Source organism: Chelonia mydas, chromosome 23 (genome assembly GCF_015237465.2).
Source record: "Chelonia mydas isolate rCheMyd1 chromosome 23, rCheMyd1.pri.v2, whole genome shotgun sequence".
NCBI lineage: Eukaryota > Metazoa > Chordata > Testudines > Cheloniidae > Chelonia > Chelonia mydas.
The window spans coordinates 15,484,857-15,495,977 of NC_051263.2; the positions used below are offsets into that span (position 1 = coordinate 15,484,857).

The 11,121-nt window shown below is 65.9% G+C and overlaps 1 protein-coding gene across 1 annotated transcript in view; it reads left to right on the top strand.

Annotated features, from left to right (window-relative positions):
* Nucleotides 1–11,121, top strand: part of SHISA7 (shisa family member 7) — a 31,533-nt gene that overhangs the window by 11,266 nt on the left and 9,146 nt on the right. Inside the window, exons 2-5 of the mRNA XM_037888189.2 lie at nucleotides 1,384–2,338; nucleotides 3,827–3,981; nucleotides 10,043–10,108; nucleotides 10,511–10,660. Of these exons, the coding sequence (XP_037744117.1) occupies nucleotides 1,779–2,338; nucleotides 3,827–3,981; nucleotides 10,043–10,108; nucleotides 10,511–10,660 (931 nt within the window). The 5' untranslated portion in view covers nucleotides 1,384–1,778. The remainder of the gene's footprint in view (nucleotides 1–1,383; nucleotides 2,339–3,826; nucleotides 3,982–10,042; nucleotides 10,109–10,510; nucleotides 10,661–11,121) is intronic.

The window sequence follows — 11,121 nt, forward strand, 5'->3', positions numbered from 1 at the left end:
TCTCTCAGTCTTCTCTTCTCCAGACTAAACAAACCTGGTTTGTTTTTTTCAATCTTCCCTCATAGGTCATGTTTTCTAGACCTGAATCATTTTTGTTGCTCTTCTCTGGACTTTCTCCAAATCTTTCCTGAAATGTGGCGCCCAGAACAGGACACAATACTTCAGCTGAGGCCTAATCAGCGCAGAGTAGAGCAGAAGAATTACTTCTTGTGTCTTGCTTACAACACTCCTGCCATAAATCCCAGAATGATATTTGCTTATTTTGCAACAGCGTTAGTGTTGACTCATATTTAACTTGTGATCCACTTTGACCCCCAGATCCCTTTCCGCAGTACTCCTTCCGAGGCCGTCCTTTCCCATTCTGTATGTGTGCCACTGATTGGTCCTTCCTAAGTGGGGTGCATTGCATTTGTTCTGATTGAATTCCATCCTATTGACTTCAGACCATTTCTCTCGTTGGTGGAGATCATTTTGAATGTGCGCTCACCACTGATGCTAACCTATCTGCCCAACCTTGTATTTAGCTGGGGACACGCGGAGTGACACGCGGAGTGCCAGACCCAGAGACGAGCTCTCTACAGATGGACAGCTGGTCTCTTTCTCCAACAGAAGTTGGTCCAATGACAGATATTGCCTCGCCCGCCTTCTCTCTGCTCCGTTTTTATGTAGCTTGGAGCATCTGTGGCTTTACAAACGGGGCACTAAAAATTGCCTTAAGTTTTGCTTTCCCCTCAACATGTCACACTTTGGGGATCCCAGCCTCAATCCCCTTGATTCTGTTGTGCCTGTTGCTGGGACTAGACACCTACAATCGCTCAGCTCTTTAAACTAGTAATTCATTGGAAATCAATAATAATCAATAACCACTAAAGAATCAGACACCAGGACACAGGGGTGTCTCAGATCTGGGGTTCCCAGGGGCTATAATATGGCAGAGGGGATGCAGGAGTGTCACAATGCTGGGGTGCAACGGGGCCCCGATCTCGGTGAGTCTGTGTCTGGGCAGCGCCCGGCATTATGGGGCCCCGATCTCGGTGACTGTGTGTCTGAGCAGTGCCCGGCGCGACGGGACCCCAATCTCGGTGACTGTGTCTGGGCAGCGCCCGGCATGATGGGGCCCTGATCTCAGTGACACTGTGTCTGGGCAGCGCCCGGCGCGAGAGGGCCCCGATCTCGGTGACTCTGTGTCTGGGCAGCGCTCTGGCCATCCCCCAGATCTGCCCCCGCTGGGCTCTGGGGGACAGAGATCTGCCACAGCTCACGACTCCAGAAGCTGGGGCTCTGGGGAAAAGAGCCTGTCCCAGGAGTGGGGATGACGTTATGCTCGTTGGGGTCATGGTGCGATACCTGCCGACTCCCCCATCTCTCTCTCTCTCTCTGCAGATTTCTCTCTCGGATTCTTTTATACGGATTGATCCATTTTTTATAACCACAAGAAGGAATCAGCTAACGGGGCCCAGACGCCCTGACTTCCACCCCATAACTCTGCGCCGTGTCAAGGCACCCTTCTGCGCCCCCCCCCACCGCCACCCAGTGCCATCTGCTGAGCCCCTCCATTCCCCCTACCCAGGGCTGTCTCACGGGACCCACCGTACCCCCCACCCGGTGCCATCTCCTGGTGCATCTCCCATCTCCCCGTCCCTGTCCCCAGCTGCCCATTTACTTGCATCTTCTGGGGCCCCTCTGCGCCCTCCTCACCTCCCCCAACCCAGGTCTTCTCCCTGCCCCCCCATTTGCCCCCCGTCTCCCAGTGTCGTCCCCCCCGCCCCCCGCACACCATGTACCACCTGCTGACTGTCCTCCTCTGCGCCGCCCTGGAGGCCCTGAGCCGCCGGCCGGCCCTGGCGGTCCTCCAGGCCCCTCGCCCAGCCAACCACAGCCGGGCGCTGCCCAGCCTGCTGGCTCACCTCAAGCGGCTGGCGGGGGGCAACGGCACAGGGGCGGGGGCCTGGGGGGGCCGGGCGGCCGAGACGTGCCAGGGCTACTACGACGTCATGGGCCAGTACGACGCTGCCTTCAACTGCACCACGGGCGGCTACCGCTTCTGCTGCGGCACATGCCACTACCGCTTCTGCTGCGAGCACCGGGCCATGCGGCTGGAGCAGGGCCGCTGCACCAACGTGGAGACCCCCTTCTGGGCCCACACCCAGGCCAGCAGCACGGCCGGGCCCGGGGGCCGGGGGCCGGGGGGCTCCGAGGCCGCCCGCCAGCAGAGCAACAGCACCGTCTACGTGGTCTGCGGCGTCATCAGCTTCACCCTGGCCGTGGGCCTGGGCATCAAGGTGGCCTTTGGCAAGGCTTCCCGCCGGCCCCAGGGGCGGGAGATCAACATGCCCAGGTGAGGGGGGAGAGTTGGGGGCCACGGGGAAAGGGGGGAGGGGAGGGGAGAGGCAGGGGGAGTTGGGGGGCCATGAGGAAGGGGGAGGGGGAGGGGAGAGTCAGGGGCCACGGGGAAAGGGGGATGGGAGAGGAGGGGGAGTTGGGGGGCCATGAGGAAGGGGGAGAGGGGAGGGGAGAGTCAGGGGCCATGGGGAAAGGGGGAGGGGAGAGGCAGGGGGAGTTGGGGGGCCATGAGGAAGGGGGAGAGGGGAGGGGAGAGTCAGGGGCCACGGGGAAAGTGGGAGGGGAGAGGAGGGGGAGTTGAGGGGCCATGAGGAAGGGGGGGAGGGGAGTCGGGGGCCAGGGGGAAAGGGGGGAGGGGAGGGGAGAGGCAGGGGGACTTGGGGCACCATGAGGAAGGGGGAGAGGGGAGGGGAGAGTCGGGGCCATGGGGAAAGGGGGAGGGGAGAGGAGGGGGAGTTGGGGCCCGGGGGAAGGAGCCATGACTGGGAGAAGGGAGGGGGTCGGGGAGGGGAGTGTCAGGTGGCCATGGGGAAGGGGGGGAGGGGAGTATCAGAGGTCATGCGGGGATGGGAGTATCAGGGGTTCATGGGGGAGGGGAGGAGAGTGTCTGGGTTCATGGGGGAGGGGAGGGGAGAGGCAGGGGGAATTGGGGCCCGGGGGAGGGGGCCATGACTGGGAGAAGGGAGGGGATCGGGGGAGGGGAGTGTCAGGCGGCCATGGGGAAAGGGGGGAGGGGAGAGGAGGGGAGTTTGGGGGCAATGAGGAAGGGGAGAGGGGAGGGGAGAGGCAGGGGGAGTTGGGGCCCGGAGGAGGGGGCCACGACTGGGAGAAGGGAGCGGGTCGGGGAGAGGAGTGTCAGGCGGCCATGGGGAAGGGGGGGAGGGGAGTATCAGAGGTCATGGGGGGATGGGAGTATGAGGGGTTCACGCGGGAGGGGAGGGGAGAGGCAGGGGGAATTGGAGGCCGGGGGAAGGGAGTGTCGGGGGCCATGGGGAAAGGGGGGAGGGGAGTGTCTGGGGTTCATGGGGAAGGGGGGAGTGGAGAGGCAGGGGGAGTTTGGGGTGGGGGGAGGGCGGAAGCAGGGGGGAGTTGGGGGCCAGGGGGAGGGGGCCCTGGCTGGGAGAGGGGAAGGGATCGGGGGTCAAGGGGAGAGGTGGAGGCCAGAGGGAGGGGTGCAGCTGGGGGGAGAGGTGTGGGGAGTTGGGGGCCATGGGGAGGGGAGAAGGGAGGGGGCACGAGAGTGGGGCTGGGTGTGGGGCATGGCAGCGGGAAGGGGGGCCAGCAGGACAGTGGGGGAGCACCCAGTGGCGAGGCCGGGTGGGGCAGCCCCAGGGTCTGTCTGGGCCCAGAGCCCCCTAGTGGTGAGGCCGGCGGCGCAGGCCAGGGCAGCCCCAGGGGCTGGGGAGGGGGACTGTGCCCCGGCGGGGGGGCCGGGTTACCTGTGGGTGTCTGACGGGCGCTGCCCCCCGCCTCCCCCGCCCAGGGCTCTTGTCGACATTCTCCGGCACCAGGCTGGGACCAGCTCGCGCTCCGAGCGCAGCAACAGCACCACCCTCAACTCAGCGTCCCAGGACAACGGCCCGGCCCGGCCCCCGAAGAACCTTTACAACCCCATCAAGCCCTGCCAGAGCAACCACGGTCGGTACAGCGGCACTAGGGCCCTGCGCCGCGGGGAGCGGGGCAGGGGGCTCGGCAGAGGGCGCTGGGCTGCGGGGAGCGGGGCAGGGGGCTTGGCAGGGGGCGCTGGGCTGCGGGGAGTGGGGCAGGGGGGCTTGGCAGGGGGTGCTGGGCTGCGGGGAGCACGGCAGGGGGCTCGGCGGAGGGCGCTGGGCTGCGGGGAGCGGGGCAGGGGGCTCGGCAGAGGGCGCTGGGCTGCGGGGAGCGGGGCAGGGGGCTTGGCAGGGGGCGCTGGGCTGTGGGGAGCGGGGCAGGGGGCTTGGTGGGGGGCGCTGGGCTGCGGGGAGCGGGGCAGGGGGCTTGGCAGGGGGCACTGGGCTGTGGGGAGCGGGGCAGGGGGCTTGGCGGGGGGCGCTGGGCTGCAGGGAGCGGGGCAGGGGCTTGGTGGGGGGGCACTGGGCTGCAGGGAGCGTTGCGGGGGGCTTTGTTGGTGGGGGGCACTGGGCTGCGAGGAGCGGGGCATGAGGCTTGGCAGGGGGCGCTGGGCTGCGGGGAGCGGGGCGGGGGCTCGGCGGGGGGCGCTGGGCTGCGGGGAGCGGGGCAGGGGGCTTGGCGGAGGGCGCTGGGCTGCAGGGAGCGGGGCAGGGGGCTCGGCGGGGGACACTGGGCTGCAGGGAGCGGGGCGGGGGGCTTGGTGGGGGGGCACTGGGCTGCGGGGAGTGGGGCAGGGGCTCGGTGGGGGCACTGGGCTGCAGCGAGCGGGGCGGGGGGCTTGGTGGGGGGGCACTGGGCTGCGGGGAGTGGGGCAGGGGCTCGGCGGGGGGCGTTGGGCTGCAGGGGGTGAGGCAGGGGCTCGGCTGGAGGCACTGGGCTGCAGGGGGTGGGGCGGGGGCTCAGCGGGGGGCGCTGGGCTGCAGGGAGCGGGGTGGGGGACTCGGTGGCGGGGCACTGGCCTGCAGGGGGGTGGGGCGGGGACTCAGCGGGGGGTGCTGGGCTGCAGGGAGCAGGGCGGGGGGCTTGGTGGGGGGGCACTGGGCTGCAGGGGTGGGGTGGGGGCTCGGCAGGGGGCACTGGGCTGTGGAGACTGGGGCAGGGGCTCAGCAGGGGGTGCTGGGCTGTGAGAAGCGAGGCGGTGGTCTTGGTGCGGGGGCACTGGGCTGCAGGGGGTGGGGCGGGGGCTCAGCGGGGGGCGCTGTGCTGCGGGGAGCAGGGTAGGGGGCTCAGCAGGGGGGGCTGAGCTGCAGGGAGGGGGCTGGGCGCTGTCTCCCCATGGCCGGATGTACTGTGTGTGTGCCCGCATTAGGGGCGTGCACTGGGTGTGTGTCTGGGGTATCCCCCATATCGCTGCCCACCCCTCTCTTGCCCCCCAGCTGCTCCACAACCAGCAGTTTCTCCCCCAAGGACATTGAGCTGAGTTGGGTAGGGAGGGTCTGTGCCAGGGGCTAGGACACCCTGGGCGGGCGGCGGGGGGCTAGCACTCACTGACCCTGGCGCATCCCGTGCCCCACAGGCTGTTAACCCACGGAGTGCATCCCCTGCCCTCCTGCCTCCCACGGGGAACACTGGCCATGACAAGGGGTGAAACCAGGAGCTGGGGGGGGCAGGATATGCTTGGCTGCATGGCTGTCATCGTCACCCCACCAGCCCGTGCCCCACGATCATCTGGGCAGGGGGGCAGGGGGGTGTTTGTCTGAGCACCCCACTGGGAAGCTGGGTATCAGGGCAGATGGACCCATGGGGCTGATCCACAGGGCAGGGAGAGGGGTGGGGGTCAGGGGCTTACCGGCAGGGGAGGCCATGGGGCCCGGTATCCTAGGGCCGGCATTAGGGGGTTAGATCTGGGGATGACAAGGGAGGGGTGGATTAGTCGGCTCCAGAGTCAGTTCAGCCCCTCCCCGACGCTCAACCTTCCCCCATCACCAAGGGGCCCCCTTTCCCCATGGAGCCCCCCCTATGGGGAGAGTGGGGCGCATTGTCCATGGATTGGTCAGCCCGCCCTCTTCCCTCCGCCAGGGCCCCCCCGGGGGACGGCTTGCTGAGACCGAACAAACTCATGTCACACCCGGGGCTGTTAAACAGGCCTGGGCCTGGCTGGTTTGGGATCGGCGTCCCCTGGAGGGGAAAGGCCCCGGGCCCCATTCCCTGCCCCCCCACCCCCACCCCCCGGCAAATCTCTGGGCAATGGTACTTTGGAGCCGGTGATTTCTGGGCCCAGGCATTATGGCGCGGGGCATGGTGGGAGATCGCGGTTTGCCATGGCAACCAGTGCTAGCTGTCGTGGGGTGTCTGTGGCTGAGCATTCATGGCAGGGCTGGGGGGGGTGCGGTGGCTGAGTCATTCCCCCCCCCAGGGGATCCGAAAACCTCCTTGAGGCATGTTCTGTTAAAGGGGGATTACGGGGTCTTGGGGGAGGGGATCTAAAGCAGGGGGTGGGGGAAGCAGAGAAATTGGAGAGGGGTCCCAGCAGCTGGGGGGGGGGGGCAGCAGTGGAGTGCAGGACTGAGGGTGGACTGGGGAGGGGTCCCAGCAGCTGGGGTGGCGAGGGGCGTGCAGGACAGAGGGTGGATTGGGGTGGGGTCCCAGCAGCTGGGGTGGTGAGGGGAGTGTAGGCTGGGGGGGTGGATTGGGGAGGGGTCCCAGAAGCTGTGGGGGGCGGCAGAGGAGTGCAGGCCGGAGGGGCGGATTGGGGAGGGGTCCCAACAGCCGGGGCGGCAGCAGGGCAGTGCAGGCTGGGGGGGTGGATTGGGGAGGCGTCCCAGCAGCTGCGGGGGCGAGGGAAGTGCAGTCGGGGGGGGTGGATTGGGGAGGGGTCCCAGCAGCTGGGGGAGCGCAGTCAGGGTGGCGGATTGGGGAAGGGTCCCATCCCCCTGGGGAGAGAGGGGAGTGCAGTCGGGGGGGGGATGGATTCGGGAGGGGTCCCATCAGCTGGGGGTCATGGCCAGCAGGACATTAGCTAGCAGGGGTCAGGGTGGGCTGTCAGTTTAACTCTATCCTGCTGCCCCACATCGCCTCCTGTGGGATGCAGGATCCCCCTTCGCTCGCCGGCCCAAGCGGGCACTTTGTGCTGCCATGACACGGTGGCTGCACCCCAGAAGTGGCTGCATTTGGGAGCGACGTGGCCTTCGTTCTGCTTGGCATGGTCGGTGCCTTTACGGGGGCCGGGTATTTCCGTCCATCGGGAGGGACCCCTGGTCGTCATGAACTGAGCTACTTCTCTAGCGCCCGTCACCATAGCGTCTGGGCTCCTCCCGCTCTTTTCCTGACACACCCAGGGAGGCAGGGCTGTCGTCTCCATTGTACAGAGGGGGAAACTGAGGCAGGGAGCTACTACGGAACCTGGGCTGGGTCCCTGCAGCTGGGACTTCAGAGGTTGCAGCTCCGTGCGCGGCGCAGGCCCGGGGATGAGAACTGATCACTGTTCATGCGGGGTGGATTCATTTTCCAGGGTAGGCTCCAGGGTCTCATTAGTGGGGGACCACATGGGTGTTCTGGGGGGCACTGGAGGGCACTCGACCCCATCACCCGCACCTAGGAATTGGGGCCCATTGAATATTCTTTGGGGGGCAAATTTCCCATTTGCGGCCCCCTGCCTGTAATGCCGGCCCTGAGCCTTCCCTACCATTCTACACTCCCCTCCCCGAGCCAGGAGAGAACCCAGGAGTCCTGGCTCCCAGCCCCCCTTGCTCTAATCACTAGACCCCACTCCCCTCCCAGAGCTGGGGAGAGAACCCAGACATCCTGCTGGGGTGTGCCCTGGAGGTTGGGCAGCTTTAGGCGGGCCCAGGGAGACACCCAGTGGCTGTTTGGAGAATGGCAGGTTTCTTCATTACACTGCTCCAGAGAGTATCCATCCCTCCCTCCCTCCCCTGCACCCCACATCCCCCCGATCCCTCTGTCCATCCCTCCCCTGCACCCCCACGTCCCCAATCCCTCCATCCATCCCTCCCCTGCACCCCCACATCCCCAATCCCTCCATCCATCCCTCCCCTGCACCCCCACATCCCCAATCCCTCCATCCATCCCTCCCCTGCACCCTCACATCCCCCCGATCCCTCTGTCCATCCCTCCCCTGCACCCCCACATCCCCCAATCCCTCCATCCATCCCTCCCCTGCACCCTCACATCCCCCCGATCCCTCTGTCCATCCCTCCCCTGCACCCCCACATCCCCAATCTCTCCATCCATCCCTCCCCTGCACCCCCACCCACATCCCTCCATCCCCACCCCTGCACACCCATATTCACTAATCTTTCCATCCATCCATCCCCTGCACCCCACATTGCCCCAATCCCTCCCTCCATTATTCCCTTGCACCCCCACATCCCCCGATCCCTCCATCCCTCCCCTGCACCCCACATTCCCGCTCACCCCAGAGGTATCTGCCCTCACACATTACCTTTAAGGGGTTGGGGTTTTTTTGTCCCCAGACAGAAAATACATCAGGCAGACCCAGAGGTGTCTGAGCTCATACATTACCTTCAAGGGGCGTGGATGTTTGTCCCCAGACAGAAAATAACATCAGTCAGACCCCACAGTCTGACCTTGCACCTTACCTTTAAGGGGCTGAGGTTTTTTTTTGTCACCAGACAGAAAAGACCATCAAGTGGGACGTGGGCCAGAAGTGTCTGACCTTGCACCTTACCTTTAATGGGCTGGGTTTTTTGTTTTTTTTTTGTCCCCAGACAGAAAATACCATCAGGCGGACCCAGAAGTGTCTGACCTTGCACATTACCTTTAAGGGGCCACGTTTTTTTGTCCCCAGACAGAAAATATCATGAGGCGGACTCAGAACTGTCTTACCTTGAACCTTACCTTTAATGGGCTGGAGGGGTTTTTTGTTTAGTTTTGTTCCCCCTGACAGAAAATACCATCAGGAGGACCCAGAAGTGTCTGACCTTGCACCTTACCTTTAAGGGGCCACGTTTTTTTTGTCCCCAGACAGAAAATAGCACCAGATGGACCCAGAAATCTCTGACCTTGCACCTTACCTTTAAGGGGCTGGGTTTTTTTGTTGTTTTTTTGTTGTCCCCAGAAGGAAAATAGCACCGGGGCCCCGGGCCGGGGTTCACAATGGCGCCAGTGGTGCCCTGGAGCCGGGCCCAGGCTCAGAAGGGGCCCCGGCCTGCTCCGCTTGCTCTGCGCCCCGGGACCCCGCCAGCCCCCTGGCCCCAGCCGCCAGATCCCCTCTGCCCCCCCGGCCGGACCCCAGTGCACCCCCGGCTCCGGGCAGTCTCTGCTTCCCACCACCTGGGGTTCCCCCTGTCCCCCCGGCCCTGAGCCACCCGGGACTGGGGCAGGAGCCCCGCCAGTCTCAGCCAGTTGATGGGGGCGCAGTGTGGGGGGCTTGGCTGGGCCCCTCCAGGCAAGTGGGTCCTGAGGGAGCCTGGCCGGGGCAGGCCCTGACCTGGCTGATCGCGCCACTCCCGAGGGGCCGGAGCGATTCCCGGCCCCGGGACCAGCCCTGGCTGCGCTGCCGGCTCAGCCCAGCAGACAGTCGCCTCCCAGCAGGGCCGGTCTGCGGCCGGGAGGCAGGGCGTGGGGGAGGGGGTCTGGGGGGTGCTGGGCTGTGAGGGGGCGGGGTAGATGGTGTGTTGGGGCACATGGGAGTGGGGGTTCTGTGGGGGGTGCTGGGCAGTTGTGGTGGGGCAGTGGGCAGAGGGGGTGTTGTGCAGGGTGCTGTGCGTTTGTGGGTGGGTCTGGGGGTGGTGCTGGGCATAGTGGGTCTGGGGGGCTCTGGCCATAGGGAGCTGGGGGGTGCTGGGCAGGGCGGGGAGGGGCTGTGTGGCGTGACATGGGCCCGCCCCCAAGGGGAAGGGGCAGGCCGGCAGCACATGGCCGGGCAGCCGGTTTGTAAATAGTGCCCTGCACTGGGCTGGGCAGAGGGGGGCCGGCCCCTTGCTCGGGGGGCTGACGTCCCCGCGCCACGCTCCACTGCCCCCACGGGGGCCCACAAAAGGTTAATCTGGCCCTGGGGGGCCCCAGAGGTGTCTGACCTCACACATTACCTTTAAGGGGCTGGGTTTTGCTGGTGGGGTTTGGGGTTTTTTTGCCCCCAGACGAATAACTTGGCTTTGCCTTGCAGACAACATGCATCACAACTACGTGCACCTCAGCGTGAGCAGCCCGAAGCACCACGCCGCCACGCTGGGTAGGTGACGCGGGGGGCGGCCAGCCCAGCTCTGCGCCCCAGGGCCGGGGGAGGGGGCCCCGTTTTCCCACCCGAACTGCCCCAGGGAATCCGAATCCTCCAGCCGGGAAACGGGGGGTAGGGGGGAGGGATATAAAATGGCTCCGAGCGTTAATCTCTATCTTCGCCCCTCCTCCAACCCCCTCTCCCTGGCCCCCTCCCTCCTGACCCCTCTCCCCACACTCCCTCTTCCCCTCCCCCTGCCTCCATCTGTCCCCTCCCCCTCCCTCCGGACCCCTCTCCCCACACTCCCTCTTCCCCTCCCCCTGCCTCCATCTGTCCCCTCCCCCTCCCTCCGGACCCCTCTCCCCACACTCCCTCTTCCCCTCCCTCTCCTCCCCCATCTCTTTCTGCCCACCCCAGACTGGCGAGTGCATCACACCCCAACGTCGGGCCTGAAGTACAATTCGCTCACTTGCTCCCGCTCCTTCCACAACCTCTCGCACCTGCCCCCGTCCTACGAGTCGGCCATCAAGTCGGAGCTCAGCCGCTACTCCTCGCTCAAGAGGCTGGGTGAGCCAGGGGCCCTGCCACTGGGGGGTGCTCACAGCCCGACCCCACCGCTGCCACCAGCCCCCGGGGACTTGCCCGGGGGCCAGAGCTGGTCTGGGGAAGAATGGGGCCCAAGACCTTTTCCCTCTAGGGGGCGCCAGCTACCATGTGGCCCCAGGGCAGGGACAGGCTGGCTCAGGGGGGTAGGGAATGGGGCCCAGGGCCTTTCCCCTTTAGGGGGGGCCATCGGTTCCCAGGACTGACTGGCAGCCTGCGGGGGAAATGAATTCATTCACAGTGGCCCCGTCCGGCCATGGAGCCTGTGAACGTGCAAAGGAGAGTTGGTCACATTGTCCATTATCTCCCATCCCCCTGACCCGCCCCTCCTGCCTTTGACCCCCCACCCCCTGCCGCTCCCCTCCTGCCTTTGCCCCTCCCATCCCCCCGCCCCTCCCCTGCTGCCTTTGCCCCTCCCATCCCCC